This window comes from Aedes aegypti, chromosome 3 (assembly GCF_002204515.2).
Source record: "Aedes aegypti strain LVP_AGWG chromosome 3, AaegL5.0 Primary Assembly, whole genome shotgun sequence".
NCBI classification, from domain to species: domain Eukaryota; kingdom Metazoa; phylum Arthropoda; class Insecta; order Diptera; family Culicidae; genus Aedes; species Aedes aegypti.
The window spans coordinates 313,985,535-314,002,360 of record NC_035109.1 but is presented as its reverse complement, the minus strand read 5'-3'; the positions used below and the strand labels follow the sequence as shown (position 1 = coordinate 314,002,360).

The window sequence follows — 16,826 nt, the reverse complement described above, 5'->3', positions numbered from 1 at the left end:
TATGTTTACCAATAGGCTCGAACATAATTGCAAGTGGAACTGATAGGATTGAGAATAGTTTCATGAGATATTTGAAATGTAACAGGCACATGATCAGAATCAAAATAAAAAGAAGATACATCCTAGTAAAACCTTTGAAAGTTTATCTGATGGAACTCTGGCGAAAATCTGAGGAAATTCTGGTGAAATTCTTAGTGCTAACTAACTTCTGGTAAAATGCCTTAAAAATCTTCTCTCTCGAAAAAATACGGATGAAATAAATCGAGAAAATACTGGTGAAGTCTCGGAAGGAATCACTGGTGGAATTTTTAGGGGTAATTGTGGTTAGATCCCTTGAGAAATTCCTTGTGGAATACTTGGAGATTATCTTAGCGGAATTCCTGGAGAATTTTTCAAGGTTTATTTTTTTGGAAAAACCTCCGAAGGAATAATATTTAAAGGGTGAAATCCCTGGAGCATTTATGTGGGAGATTTTTGGATGAGATCCTTAGATGAAATCCTAGCGTAATTTTTGAAGGAATCCGTGGTGCAGTCTCTAAAGAAATTCCTTTTTTGAATCTCAGGAGCAACTCCTGGCAGAGTTCTTGGTGGATTTCCTAGTTGCTTATAAGAAACTTCTGGTAAAATCCCAGGAGGTATTTCTAATTGAATCCCCATAGGATCTCCTGATGACATTTCTAGAAGAACTCCTATTAGAGGATCTTGTGATCGAATCCCTAGAGAAACTATTGACAGAATCTCTGGTGGAATATCTGAAGGAACTCTTAATAGAATCCCTAAAAGATCTCCTGATGGAATTCCCGACACGATCCCTAGAAAAACTTCTGATTGGATCCCTGGAGAAGTTTCAGGTGGAATCTCTGAAGGAACTTCTGATGGAATCCCTATGGTAATTCCTAATGAAATCCTTATAGAAACTTCTGATATAATCTCTGGAGAAGCTAGAGAAGGTGAGAAAATTCCAGGTGGAATTTTTGAAGGAACTTTCAATGGAATCCCTGAAGAAACTCCTGATTAAATCGTCAGAAAACTCCTGATGAAATCCCTAAAAGTGCTGCAGAAAGAATCCCTATATAAATTCCTGATGTAATCCCTAGAAGAACTCCTGATGGAATCCTTGGAGGATTTCATAAAGATATTCATGAAGAAACTCCTGATGGAATCATTGAAGAACTCCTGACGAAATCCCTAGAAGAACTCCTCACGGAATCCCTGGAGAAACTCCCGATAGAATCCCTGGAGGAATTACAGGTGGAATCTCCGAAGGAACTCCTGATGGAATACCTGGAAAAACTTTTGATGGAATTACAAGAGGAACTCCTGATAGAATCCTTGGAGAAATCCCAAATGGAATCTCTGGAGGAACTCCTGATGTGATTCGAGGAATTCAAAATCAATCTTTGGAAGAATTTCTGATGAACATTCCATAGAATTCTTAAAGACATTCCATAAGGAACTCCTAATAAAATTATTGGAGATCTCCTGATGAAATCCCTTGAAGAATTCGTGATGGAATCCTTAGCGAAACTTCTGATAGAATCGCTGGAGGAATTCCTGGTGGAATCTTTGAAGGAACTCCTGATAGAATCCCTGAAGAAACTTGTGATGGATTCTTTTGGAATCTCTAGAGGAGTTAAATCACTGAAGGAACTCTTGATGGGTTCCTTGGAAGAATTCCAAATAGAATCTTTGACGGAACTCTTGATTGGAAAACTCCTGATGGAATCCCTAATGGAACTCCTGATATAATCTCTAGAAGAACTCCTGATAGAATTGCATGAGAAATTCCAGGTAGAATGTATAGAGGAACTCCTGATGGAATCCCTAGAGGAACTTCTGATAGAATCCCCTAGAAGAATTCCAGGTGGAATCCCTGAAAGAACTCCTGATGGAATCCCTACAAGAACTTTGATGGAATCTTTAGAGGGACTTCTGATGGAAACCCTGAGGCAACTCCTGATAGAATACTTTGTGGAATTCATGATAGAATCTTTGAAAGTACTCCTGATGGAATTCTTGGACGAACTCGTGAATCCCTAGAATAATTCCTGATCCCTAGAGGATCTACTGATGGAATCCCAGAAAGAACTTAACATTGTGGCGGGGACGGACCTGGTGTAGTGGTTAGAACACTCGCCTCTCACGCCGAGGACCTGGGATCGAATCCCATCCCCGACATAGTCACTTATGACGTAAAAAGTTATAGTGACGACTTCCTTCGGAAGGGAAGTAAAGCCGTTGGTCCCGAGATGAACTAGCCCAGGGCTAAAAATCTCGTTAATATAGTCAAACCAACCAACCAACATTGTGGAATTTCTACAAGAACTTCGGATTGAAACGTTCGAAGTTCTCCTGATAAAAAACCCTGGAAAACTATTAAAGGAATTCCTAGAAGAACTCCTTATGAAATCTCCCTGGAGGACCTCCTGATGGAGTTCCAGGTGAAATTTCGGAAGAAATTCCTAAAGGCATTCAACAATTACACAATGGTTTCACACATAAACTCTTCCGGAAAAGTTTTTATGAGATATGTCTGATCGAATCTTCCGAGGAATTCCAGAAGAAACATAAAGATAAATTCGTGAAGGAATCCTCAAATAAATTATTTTGAGAAATTTAGGAAAAAAAATCACAGAGGAATAGAGGAATTTTTGAAAAATCGCTCGAGACTTTCCTAATAGATTTTCTGGATAATTTATTGATGAAATTTTTGGAGAAAAATCAGAAGAAATTCGTGGAGAAATACCTAGAGGATTTCTGAAGTAATTTTTGAATAAATCTTTTGGAGAATTTCAAAAGAAGTTGCTAGAGCAATACCTGAAGCAACTCTTGGAGAAATCATTGCAAATATTCTGAGAGGAGTCTCTGGAGGGATTCATGAAAGATTTTGAAGTCCCTTGATGAATTTCCAGAGGAATTCCTGACGATTGTATACCAGGAGAAATCGTTGGATGAAATCCTAGAGGGAATTCCGGTTGAATCTCCAGAAGAATATCTGGAATACTATCGGAGTAATCATTGGAAAAAAAAATCGTAGGAATACCTGGTAAAAATCATGGAGTAATTTATGGCTATTTTCCTGGAAAAAATATGAAGAAATTCCAGGATCATTCCCTGGAGAAATATCTGGAGGAATTTCTGAAGCAATCCAATGAACAACTTTCCAAGTAGTTTAGCATATTTCAGTTCAATATACTATTGTTCAGCTTCTATTGTTACATGGAAGTTCTTGTGATTATTTTTTGAGGAATTCCTGAATGATTTATCAAGAAAATTTATGAAATAATACCTCTAATAATTCTAGAAATAGTAACTGACCGAATTTGAGAAAGACTACTGACGAAATCCATGGAACAACTTTTGGGAGAATCCCTGGAAATATCTGGTTGAAGCTTTTAAGTAATTTCTAGCTATTGTAAAATTTCAGAAGCAATCTCTGGAGGAATACATAGAGGAGTTTCCGAACTACTATCTGGAAATATTTCTGGACGTATTTCCGGAGAAATTCTTGCTAAAATTGTAATTTCTACAGAAATTCCTGAAGTAACTCAAAGAGGAGTTCATGGAAAACAACCTAAAGGAATCAGTTACAAATGTTCTAGAGATATTATTGGATGAATTTCTAGATAAACTGCTGAAAAAATCTTGGAGGAAAATCTGTAAAAATCTCTAGGAGTATTTTATGGAAGAATTGTAGAGAAACCTCCGCAGGAATTTTTGAAAGAATGCTGTGCATGAATTTCTAAAGAAATCCTCTTGAAAAATTCTTGAAGAAATTTCTGAAGGATTTCCTGTAGAATTTTTTGAAGAAATTCTTAAAGAAATGCTAGAAATAATTCCTGGATACATTTCCAGAGGAATTTTAGAACGAATTCGAGGAGGAGTTTTTGGAGGAGTATGTCAAGATTCCTGAAAGAGGAATACCTTGAAGAATTTGTTGGGTAATTTTTGAAACATCTTTGGAGAATTTTCGGAAGAAATCTCTGGAAAATGCTGAAGGAATCTCTAAAGAATTTTCATTAGGCATTTCTGAAGGAATGACTGACAGAAATGCTGGAGGATTTTCTTGAGGAAATCATGCTATTATTTGTGGATGCATTTCTTGTTTCATATCAGGGAGAAACTCTAAAAGAATCTCTGATGGTCGCTTTGGTGGAACTTCTGAAGGAATTCCTGGCACAATTTCTGGAAGAATTTGTGAAATAATTATTAGTTGAATTTTTTTCGGCGAATTTCTTGTATAGAAAACCTTCGAGAAGTTTGTTGGAAATTATTGAAAGAATTTATGTAGGAGTTTTCTATGTTTATTTCTGGTCGATTATTTTAAGGATTCCTTGGAAAATTTTGCAAGATCCCTGAAGAAATTTCTGCTGGATTCTCTGAAACAATTTCTGGGGTTATACCGTATTACAGGAGGAATCTATGGGGGATTTCCTGAAGAAATTTTTGACAGTTTTCCTGTTGGAGTCCCTTGAGAATAATTTCATGAATAATTCTAAGAAGAATTAGTGATGGTGTTGCGACTGGGAGGACAATTGTAATTTTATGGCTTTCTCAGTCTAATAAATTAAAACGGCTTGTTTGGCTAAGCCCGACGTTTCGGTCCCGTGTATTGGTCTAAGAAGAATTTCTAAAGAAATCTTATATCTCATGTAGTAATCCCCAGTGGAATTTCTGGACGAATCGCTGAAGGAATTCCTAGAGGATTTTCCGGACGAATTCTTGGAGCAATGTTCGAAAGATTTTCTAAAGGAAGAATAACTTGAGTAATTGGTTTTGACGTAAATCTCTGGAGAAGTTTCTGAAGAAACCCCTGTTGCAAGCTTTGGCAGCACCTCTAGAGGGTTTTTTTAGGAATCCCTGGTGGAATTTTGAGAATTCCTGGCTGTACTCTATGTGGAATCGCTGGAGAAATATCTGATGTTAACTTCTGGAGGAGTTCCTGAGACGGCTTTAGGACATTTGTTTGAAAGGACATTTGGTTGAATAAACGTTTCGAATAGCTTTTCTTTTATAAAAATTTCGTAATGGAAGATTGAAAAATCGTTTAGTTGAACAGAGAGAAAACTGAACTAGAATGTTTGTACAAAGGGTGAAAATTGGATAAAAAGTGTATTTTGGGCAAACATACTATTCATCAGAACTCAATAACGAATCTATCTACTCAATAATCATTATCTACGCTGTACAAAAATGGAATGGTGTTTGTATGTCACGAAATAGCTTATGAACGTTGTTGGTCTACAAAAAAAAAACAAAAAATATCATGTTGTTCTAGGATAATCATTATGTATTAACGTCAAAATATCACTCTGTACAACAATCTGAAAAATCCCTAATCGACTTAATTCTTGTTAAAATGTCATATGCTACTTCAAGCAATTGATTTCTTTTTGACCATATGTCCATTTGACCAAATGTCATAGATTCTCTGAGACAATTCCTGGAGGAATCCGTGTAGGATTTTCTGGAGCAATCCCCTGTGAAATAATTGGAAGAATTCTTTAAAGAATTTGTGAAGGAATTCTTGAATAAATTTATGTATTGCGAATCATGGAGGATTTCATTTAGGAATGCCTGGATAAACCCCTAGATAAATTACTGAAGACATTCGTAGAGGATATCCAGGAGTAATTTCTTTGAATTTTACTAGTAACATCCCAAAATTTAACAATACATTCCACTGTTGCCTTCGGGAATACTCCCAGTAAAAAATATAGATCCATGTGGGGTAAGAAATTACTTGGTTATTTTCTTGATTCACTTCGGGGTTTTTATCGACCAAATTGGTTACAATCGTGCTCCCTACATGTTTCCAATGATAAAATACTGGCGTTTGATGATGAGCCACAATAATTGCGTGTCAAATCGTTCAAACTTTTTCAAGAGTTCACTACTTGATTGAATTCCGATGTTTTGTCTGCTGCATCGCTTTCACGCAACAATCGAAAATATTCTCCATTCCGGTTGCATAATCACATCCATACTATGCCTGCAGAGATCAATCCTAATATCACAGACAAACAGACGTAACACTGACGAGTTTTCCATCGACCACATAGTTAACGATCATTTCAAATTCGGTACGTTGCAAACCTCACAACCAGAGGCGCGCGCATCGTTTTTCTACGTGTTTGACGTTTCTCACTAGCGCCTTCTGTAGGTCTTGTTGCACGAAAGAGTGTTTCGCGCAACATGCTCAGAAAATTGTTCTAAGTGTTACGTCTGTTTGTCTGTGGAAATATGATGAATCATGTTGGTACAAAATTTGACAGCTCGTCAAGCGGTCGTACGAACATAAATTGTTTTGACTAATTTGGGGGCGGAGCCAATGTAGGTCAAACAGACTGAGCGTGTGTGGGGTGCATTGGGCTTTATCACACTTTCTGCCTGACTGAGATCAAATGATGATCTCTTTCGACCTTTGCTCCTTTCAAGAATTTATGCAGAATTTCTTCCAGGATTTTGTTTGTGGGATAAGCTTCCACAGGCAGTTCTCACAATGATTTCTCCATGAATTCAAACAGGGATCCAGAATTCTGAATTTGCAAATATACTTCCTAGAATTAAGAAATTCTTTGGGGAATTCCTGATGAAATTCTTGGAGGTTTTTTGGAGAAATTCCTGAAGGAATTTCTGGAGTAGTTACTGAATGGATACTTAAACAATAATATGCATTCCTGAAGGGATATCTATCTGGATTCCTGAAGGAATTGCTAGGGGGGTTAATGAAGAGATGTCTTGAGGATAAGGGCTTCCTGGAAATTCCTTGAAGAGTTAATGGAAAGATTGCTGAAGATAAAACAAATATACTGTCATACTAGGACTCAAAACTACATATCTTCCCGTTCCGTTTTTATATCAGACCTTCCAAGCGTGTTTGGATATCTTAATGCTGAAATTGTTCTATATATTCACGTCGACTTTTTATCGTACTGATGTTCGAGTTATCTGATATCATCGTATCGTTCACTTCTCGTCAATAAGAATCAGTTCACTGTTCACTGTGGTCACATTCAACCAGTTCCAGCGCCGTTGTCTTATCTAGTTCGATAATTTATCATCACATTTGCAACGTTTGTCATTTTATTTTTTCAGAGTGCATGAAACTGAAATCGCAACTGAAACGCAATTTCCAACCAAGCATCCAGAAGAACCATATCCATATAATCAATTTACACACCTCGCGTTTTGCTAAGCGTTTTTTGCGAGATCGAGCTGCTTTTTTGCTATCACAACGAAATTGTGATGAAGCTAAATCAATCCTAGTTCAAGCAACGGTGACGCACTGCCAACGATTGGAAAGGCGAGAGAAGCAAAAACGCAACAGTTGTGAGAAAACGAGAAACATCGAATAATTGAGTGACCATAAAACAAGATGATTGTGGGCTTTTACTTTCGACGCCTATGACCTATGTAGTGAAACTGTAATCGCATCAAATAGGAGGAAATTGGGAGGCAGGCACCCTGCAGCTAATTGATTGCATGCTGATAAACCACTGACTGTGGTGGATCGATCGGATCAGATTTCCTACTAAATGAACAATAGTGGCCATATCGAGTTTTTAATCGACTATAAGTGAAACGTGATTTTTTGCTATAAGGAATAATACTGTAGATAATTGTAAATAATTTTTAAACAACCACAAGATGTCGCTGACCGATAAAGAGTATTACAATCTGGTAAGTAATGCATGATTTGATTGGTTCTTGGGATACTAACAGTAACGATTGCACTAAAACAGTGAAAGTTTTCAAGGTCATCGAATGTAAACAAAATTCTGTCTTCTAATTCTGAAAGTACACACCCACATTAGCAAAACTCTATTTGGGTTTTTGAATATTAGTTCGAATTTTGGAGTTGAGCACTTTTCAATTTTTCAGCTTATTTTCATTTCATTTGTTTAGTTTCTAAATGTAAACAGAAAACACTGAATCAACAATTTCACGCCACAATACTCAGTTCGTGGCCACATCTCTCCATCCTAGGTTCTGTTCTACGCTAGCTAAATCGTAGTGCACTTGATCCGCCTACTTTGCTCGTTGAGCTCTACGCCTTCTTGGACCAACCGGTTTCGAAACGAACACTATCTTTGCAGGGTTGCTGTCCGGCATTCTTGCAGCATGCCTTGCCCATCGTATCCTTCCAGCTTTGGCCACCTACTTGATACCGAGTTCGCCGTAGAGTTGGGCGAGCTCGTGGACCATCCTCCGCCGTCATACACGTTATCCTGCATACCACCGAAGATCATCCTAAGCACCCGACATTCGAAGACTCAAAGTGCTTGCAGGTCCTCCTCGAGCATCGTCCACGTTTCATGCCCGGAGAGGACTACCGGCCCCATGAGCGTTTTGTACATAATGCATTTGGTGCGGGTGTGAATCTTTTTTGACCGCAGCTTCTTGTGGAGGCCCGACTTCCACTGATGATGCGCCTCCGTATTTCACGGCTAACGTTATTGTCAGCCGTCAGCAAGGATCCAAGGTAGACGAACTCATCGACCACCTCGAACGTATCCCCGTCTATCGTAACACTGCCCTGTCGCGCTCGGCCCCATCGGGTAACATGTACTTTGTCTTGGCCGCATTCATCACCAGTACAACCTTTGCTGCCTCGCGTTTCAGGCGGGTGTACAGGTCTGCCACCTTTTCAAATGTTCGACCGACAATGTCCATATCATCCGCGTAGCAAACAAATTGACTGGATCTCGTAAAAACCGTACCCCAGCTGTTGAGCCCGGCTCTCCGCATAACAACTTCTAGTGCAATGTTGAACAACAGGCACGAAAGTCCATCAACTTGTCGTAGTCCCCGGCGGATCCAAACAAACCTTCACACAATTTTGCACACCTTCGTCGCTCTTATCAGTCTCATGAGCTTCCCGGTAAAGCTGTTCTCGTCCATGATTTTCTATAGCTCTACGTGGTCGATACTATCGTATGTCGCTTTGAAATCGATGAAAAGGTGATGCGTTGGGACCCGGTATTCACGACATTTTTGGATGATTTGCCGTACAGTAAAGATCTGGTCCGTTGTCGATCGGCCGTCAACGAAACTGGCTTGTTGACTTCCCACGAACTCGCTTACTATAGGTGATAGACGACGGAAGATTATCTGGGATAACACTTTGTAGGCCGCATTTAGAATGGTGATCGCTCGAAAGTTCTCACAATCTAACTTGTCGCCTTTCTTGTAGATTCCTTCCATTCCTCCGGTAGCTGTTCTGTTTTCAAGATTGTGCCTATCAGCCGGTGCAAACAAATGGCCTCTTCAGGTTCATCTTTATGAGTTTAGCTCCGATACCATCCTTACTAGCAGCTTTAATGTTCTTGAGCTGGTGAATGGCATCCTTAACCTCCCTCAAAGTGGGGACTGGTTGGTGTCCGTCCTCCGCAGTACCGATGAAGGCATTTCCTCCGTTGTCCCGACCTTCATTGCCTGTGCTCTCAGCACCATTCAGGTGTTCAATGAAATTCTGGTACCACCTTTCGATCACCACACGTTTGTCCGTCAAGATGCTCCCATCCTTATCCCTACACATCACGGGAAGCGTTGAGCTTCTGATAGAATGTTTCTTGAGACCGGCACAGCTGTTCCATCTCTTCGCACTCCATTTTCTCCAGGTGGGTTTGTTGCCGAGTTCCTTGCTGCAGCATGACCGTAAAAGCGTTAAAAGCGTCTTTAACGTCATCAGAGCTTCCGGAGTGAGGGCTGTGCACGTTTTTTATGCTGAAGTTTAAGAACCGGTCTTTGATTCTCAACTAGCACATTCTCACATTAAGCGGCCACTACTCGATCACGCGCCTCTGCATATCACCCATCACTATAAAATCCGTTCCCAGCTCGTGTGTTGCCACAGCTCTGGTAGATGGTATGATTACCTCTTAACATTCACACAATTGATCCCTTTCAACAAACCCCCTTTAACCCTTCAATGACGAATCCGCAGTCCTTGAGCACATCAACGAGTATGCGTGTGCTCCCTATAAAGTTGACAGATGTACAGTTCCACGTGGAAGTCCAATCGCTAGTCTCTTTTCGCCACTGTGCTCTACGTCGATTGCCCCGGTCATTTATGGCCGCCCGTCGCCAGCCAGGCATTCTGCAAAGGGTCCGCAAATGGTCCTAAATTTGGTCGACCCATCTTGCTCGCGGCGCACTGCTAATAATGTTCACTAGGTTGTTGTCCGACATTTTGGTGACATGCCCAGCCCACCGCAACCTTCCAATTTTTTTGCGAGGTTTACGATGGTTGGTTCTCTCAGCAGCTGATGCAAATCATGGTTCATTCACCTTGACCACGTTCCGTCTTCTATCTGCCCTCCGCCGTAGATGGCTCGCAACAGCTTCCGTTCGAAAACACCAAGTGCGCGTTGATCCTCTGCTTGTAGGGTCCATGTTTCGTGCCCATAGAGGAGTACCGCCCATCGTACCTTTCCAGCTTTGAATACTTTCTGGACACTGGGTTCACCGTAAAGTTGCGCAAGCTCCTCCATACGCCGTTCTCCTAGAGCTTGCCGGTCCTCTGATATCAGTGTCTTGTAAATGGTACGCTTAGTACGGAGGTGAAATTTACCAGACCGCAAGATCTTGTGGGGTCCGTAGTAAGCACGACTTCCGGCCATGATACGTCTTCGAATTTCTCTGCTGCAGTTGTTATTCAACGTTACCAATGATCCAAGGTAGACAAATTCGTCCACCACCTCGAACTCAACTCCGTCGATCATCACGTGTCTACCAATGCCAGCTCTATCGCGCTCGGTTCCTCCAGCCAGCAGATATTTCGTCTTCCACGTATTTACCTTTGACAATGTCCACGTCGTCAGCAAAACAGATGAACTGGCGGGATTTATTGAAGATGGTGCCCGCATGTTGGAGCCCGCCCGTTTCATAACACCTTCTACCGTTACCTTTCGATCACCTCACGTCCATTTGTGATAAAATTTCCGTCACGGTCTCTACCCATGTCTTTTACATACAAAGGTATCGACCGTGATAAGGGGCGATCCATTAATTACGTAAGACAATTTTCGGGGTTTTTCAACCCCCCCTCCCCCCATGGTAATATTTTTTGTATGAAAATTAAAAATAAATTGTATGGCGTGTAAGAAATCTCAAACCCCCCCTCCCCCCATAAACTCTTACATAATTAATGGACAGCCCCTAATTATATTTTGAATTTGTTTATCGGCATATCGGTCTATTTTGCTCGAAGTAAGAGGGAGCATGGAGAAGAAAGCAATGAATACTAGATGGATAGGTACCGTAAAGGAACGGCGAAAGAAATTGGATTAGATGTTGAAGAGGGCATACTAGAAATCCTTTATATTCGAACATGCGTTATGTTTGTTTTGAACTTTTCTTGAGGAGTAATGTAATCCGCTTGAAATTATTTCGGTAAAAGTAATTTTGCATGAAGCAAAAAAATGAAATGTTTTACTTTTTTGAATTTTTGTCAATGCGATTTTTAGTTTTTGATTTTGGCTGTTTATTAGTTTTGATATATAGCTCAAAGATCTATAACGAAACAAAATACACTTTATAGCAATGAGGAAGTCATGTCCGTGTTACAATATTATTCTCGACGCCGAGCAAAATCAGCACTGCTGGTCTGTTGCCAAATCATTCCATTTTACTTCCGCTTATCTCTCTATAAAGGATCTCTAGGGCACACCATATGAAACAGTATTATTTGAACGTCCATCCTTGTGGCTAACGTCCCCTATGGGAACGGCTTGGGTGTGTTTTGAGAATGACACTACCAAGACAGCCTGGCTGTACCTATCCATCTAGTATTCATTGCTTTCTTCTCCATGCTCCCTCTTACTTCGAGTAAAAAGACCGATATGCCGATAAACAAATTCAAAAAAAAAATCTGCCCATGTCGGCTTGTGGCATAAAGCCTTTGCGTGAGCGGTTCAGCTTCTCTTGAAACTTCCGTATGTCTTTTGCGCGGAACAGTTCTTCCCTCGCTTCGCGATCTCATTCTTCTTAATGTCGCTTTTTTCTCCCGAAGAGCGAATTCTGTCTGTTGCGCGCCTCGTTCGATCTCATGCGGTGTTGCAACATTCTTCAACATCCTTCAACTGGCGCATTGGCTCGCATTCGCTGAACCTAGTGCTGCTGCTGCGGTGCTACCTATGGTCACTGTGACGGCGAACAGCTCTAACTGCGGATACTGCTTTCGCATTATTTGCATAGGACCTTCAGGGTCAATACGTCACCGCCGTCAAAGGATGATGATGTAGCGTTATTACCAAAACAATCGTGCAAGTAGCTGAACGAATCTCCGCAAATCCTAATATTACCACAATATTTTTCTCCAACTGAACTCTTTAAAATTAGTTAATTTCGCTGAATTCTAATTGGTAGTTTTCGAAACTGTCTATTCGTGAGTGAAAATTGTTGAACTAAACATAAAACAACTAGTTTACTAACTTAAATTATCTATTTTCATGGGTACAGAATTTATTATCCTATTTACAAGCGTTAAGCACAAACACATTAAAATACTATTTTTTCAATCACGTTTAAACAAACACTGTAAGTAAATCTAAAAACTATTTGCTAAAAGTAAAAATGATCATGCTTTGTATCCTAAAACGTTGTACATATCAGGTAAAACATAACCTAGAAGCTGTTAGCTAAGAGATGAATTCAGGTGAAGTGAGTTACTGAAGATTTGTAAGTAATTAAGGCTATTCATGCACTAAATATTAAGCTAATCAATAAATACATTTCAGTTATAGTTGCCCTGAAACTACAGTGTTTGTGGTTCCGCTGCTAAGAAATTCGGTTCAAACATCCTATAAAAATCTTCATCGATTCCTCCAGCATGGCAACTTCGAAAGTGAACGATCCACAAGGGCAAAGAAGCTGCACGGCATGCAACCGCCCCGACCACATCGAAGACATGGTGGCGTGCGATGATTGCAATACTTGGTACCATTACAGCTGTGCCAAAGTTGATCATACGATCATGGACCAGTCGTGGAAGTGTCATCCCTGTGGACTCATCTCTAAAACCGTTGTGGCGACAAACGTAGGAGTCGGTGCAAACCTGAATGTTCCCACCGGAGCGACAAAGAAGACAACACGATCAGCGGGTAGTAGAGCAGGTTCCCATAAATCGAAGAAGACAAATGCCAGTAAAACCGTGAGTGTTTCGTCTAGTGCACGAGCACGTCTTGCGCTAGAACTAGAGGTTCTGAATGAACAGCAGCATTTAGAAGAGTTAGAGTTAGAGGAGGAGAAACAGATTAGGGCCAAGCAAATTGCCCAAGAGAAGTTTATTAGGGACCGCGAGCTAGAGATAGAGGCTAAGAAACTAGCGGAGGAAAAAGCATTTCTTGAGAAGAAGACTGCCGAGGAGTTAAGATTTCGTAGAAATCAGATGGCTATCAAGAAAAAATCTTTAGAGGAAAAGGCTAAACTTATCCGGGAACAGTCACAACGCGGAAGTAGTCGGGCGTCGAGCGTCAGTCATAGTGAATCTGAGCTGAGTGTAAAGGTGAAGAAGTGGTTGGAAAATTCGGAACAACATTCTGCCTCGAATGATCCTACTAACAGGGAACTAGTGAATTCTCTCCAGGAGCTTGGGTTGACGCCGCGATATAGCGGGCAACAGACGACGGATTTTGCAGCTAAACTAGTGGGCAAGGAAACTCCGACTGAAGGAAATCAAGAACGGAACCTGTTAACAACGGAGGGAAATAACAAGGAAGCTGATGGAGTCTCCGAGTCAATATGTGTGCCACGCCACCGAGAAGGCGCAGAGAACGAGACTCCACGCGTAATGGAATACCAAACCGAGGACGGTCCTACGAATCGCCAACTTGCCGCCCGCCAAGTCATGGGTAAAGATCTTCCAGTGTTCTCGGGCAACCCAGAAGAATGGCCGATTTGGGTGAGCAATTTTGAAAGATCTACTACTACGTGTGGATTTTCTCAGGATGAAAATTTGATACGATTGCAACGTTGCCTTAAAGGACCCGCTTTGGAAATGGTTCGTGGAAGGCTCCTAACCCCAGCAAGTGTGCCACATGTGATTAAAACATTACAGTTGCGTTATGGTCGGCCAGAAACTTTGATTCGGGCGCTCACGGAAAAGATACGGAATTTGCAACCGCCGAAGATGGACAATCTGGAGAGTATCATCGATTTTGGGATGGCAGTAGATAACCTCGTGGAGCACCTGAAAACCGCGGGACAGAATGCGCATTTGATGAACCCCTCTCTTCTTCATGATTTGGTTGCTAAGTTACCGGTGGAGTACAGAATGAAATGGGCAGCATATAAGGGCGCTAGGGTCAATGCTGACCTGAGGATCTTTGGAACATTTATGAATTCTATCGTGGAGCTAGCGTTTGATGTGGCGGATGATCATCCAGTGAGCAAACCGTTCAAAGCACAGCAGAAACCCAGAGAGCGTGGGTACGCACAGACTCATTCCGAATCACCATATACGGAGGAAATCGTTTCTTCGAATAGCCTAACCCATGCGGAAAAGTCCCACAAAAGGGCTTGTGCAGCGTGCGGAACAGAAGGTCATCGTGTTCACGATTGTGAGCAATTCAGATCACTGAACGTCGACGACAGACTCAAGATTGTCAATCAGAATTCGTTGTGTAGGACCTGTTTAAACCAGCATGGTAAATGGCCTTGTCGAACCTGGCAAGGTTGTGGAATTTCAGGCTGTCGCTTGCGGCACCATACGCTGTTACATGCTTCGTCGCCAGTCATGTCCATTGCAGTATCTACTAGTCATCTGGATCAAAAACAATCTGTTGATGGCCCTCTGTTCAGAATTTTACCGGTCACACTCTACGGACCAAGTGGAAAGGTTGATATTTTTGCATTTATTGACGAAGGATCTCAACTAACACTCATAGAGAATGAAATAGCTTCGAAACTTGGAATTTCCGGACCCTGTGAACCCCTTCAGTTGTTATGGACGAGCAACATCACGCGCAACGAAGCTGATTCTCAACGACTTCTGATGGATATAGCTGGCTCGCAAGGTTCGCAGTTCAAGCTTGTGGATGCTCGGACGGTCGGAAAATTAATGCTCCCAGCTCAGTCGTTGAATTACCAGAGTCTGGCTGAAAAATATCACCATCTTCGTGGTCTTCCAATAAAGGATTATGAACAAGTTGTTCCAAAGTTACTGATTGGTCTTGACAACCTGAAACTTACAATACCGCTGAAAATCCGAGAAGGAGGTTGGAGTCATCCCATGGCAGCCAAATGTCGTCTTGGTTGGAGCATCTATGGATGTTCCCCTAGTGAGGCCATACCGGTCACTTGTGGGTTTCACGTTGGAGGATGGACCAATCACGAGCAAGAATTAAATCAGCTAGTCCGTAACTATGTAGCTTTGGATAACTCTGGAATCGTATCACCAGCGACTCTGTTGGAATCTGAAGAAGATCAACGCGCACGTGAAAAAATGGAATTGACTACTAGAAGAATTTCTACTGGGTTCGAAACCGGTCTGCTCTGGAAAACGGACAACGTAAGGATGCCAAATAGTTATGGAATGGCCTATAGACGACTCCGCAGTCTCGAGAGAAAACTCAGCAACAACGAACAGCTTTATGAAAGTGTTCGTACAATTATACTCGATTACTTAGCAAAGCAATATGCTCACGAAGCCACGAGACATGAGCTTACTACTACCAAGCCAGAGAAATGCTGGTATCTGCCGCTAGGGGTAGTTGTCAACGCTAGAAAAAACAAGGTTCGATTGATCATGGATGCGAGAGCTACGGTGGACGGCGTGTCCCTCAACTCTTCTTTGCTGAAAGGTCCAGACATGGTAACGTCGCTTCCAGCAGTTCTGTGTAACTTCCGCATGTTTCAGTTTGCATTAGCAGCCGATATAAAGGAAATGTTCCATCGCATTAAAATACGTGAAGAAGATAGGCAATTCCAAAGATTTCTGTGGCGTGATCGACCGGACATTGAACCAACTATATTTGTGATGGACGTTGCAATCTTCGGATCCACGTGTTCACCGAGTTCAGCACAATACGTGAAGAATTGTAATGCCAAAGATTTCGCTGGTGTTTATCCAAGAGGATCGGAGGCAATCATTCGCCACCACTACGTCGACGATTATCTCGACAGCTTTGGAACGATCGAAGAAGCCGTAACAGTCGGTCGGGAAGTGAAGGAAATCCATGCAAAAGGTGGATTTGAAATTCGAAATTTTCTGTCCAACGAACCTGAAATCGCTAGGAGTATAGGAGCGCAATCAACAGCAATGGATAGAATTTTTCAAACTGGTAAAGAAGAATGCGCCGAATCAATACTGGGTATGAGATGGATCCCTGGAAGTGACCATTTCACGTACTCCCTCGAACTGCGGGAAGGCCTACAGCAAATATTGGTCGCGACACACATTCCTACCAAACGTGAAGTGCTAAGAATTGTTATGAGCCTCTTCGACCCCCTAGGTTTGATAGCGTTCTACTTAATCCACGGAAGAATCCTTATGCAGGACATATGGGCCTCCGGCATTGACTGGGACGACACCATCAAAAGTGAATTGTTCGAAAGATGGAGATTGTGGTGCAGCTATCTACCGCAGTTAAGCTTGCTCCGTATTCCCCGCTGTTACTACGCTGGTGCCACCCAAAACACTTACTCCACGCTGCAAATACACGTTTTTGTGGACGCTAGTGAACTAGCGTATTCCAGTGTCGTATACTTCCGAGTGACTAGCTATTCTGGAGTTGACACCGTGTTAGTGTCAGCGAAATCGAAGGTTGCGCCGCTTAAAATGCTCTCCGTTCCTCGTCTAGAGCTCCAAGCTGCGGTCCTAG

General features: G+C 41.6%; 1 protein-coding gene across 9 annotated transcripts in view; it reads left to right on the top strand.

Moving 5' to 3' along the window:
* The window catches only part of LOC5564744 (huntingtin-interacting protein 1), a 99,853-nt gene that overhangs the window by 49,667 nt on the left and 33,360 nt on the right, over positions 1-16,826 (top strand). For 6 of the 9 annotated variants that reach the window (XM_021852409.1, XM_021852411.1, XM_021852412.1 and 3 more), the window contains exon 2: positions 7,099-7,683. The exons of the other annotated variants lie outside the window; for them this stretch is intronic. In XM_021852409.1, the coding sequence (XP_021708101.1) occupies positions 7,651-7,683 (33 nt within the window). In that variant the 5' untranslated portion in view covers positions 7,099-7,650. The remainder of the gene's footprint in view (positions 1-7,098; positions 7,684-16,826) is intronic. 9 annotated transcript variants of the gene reach the window in all.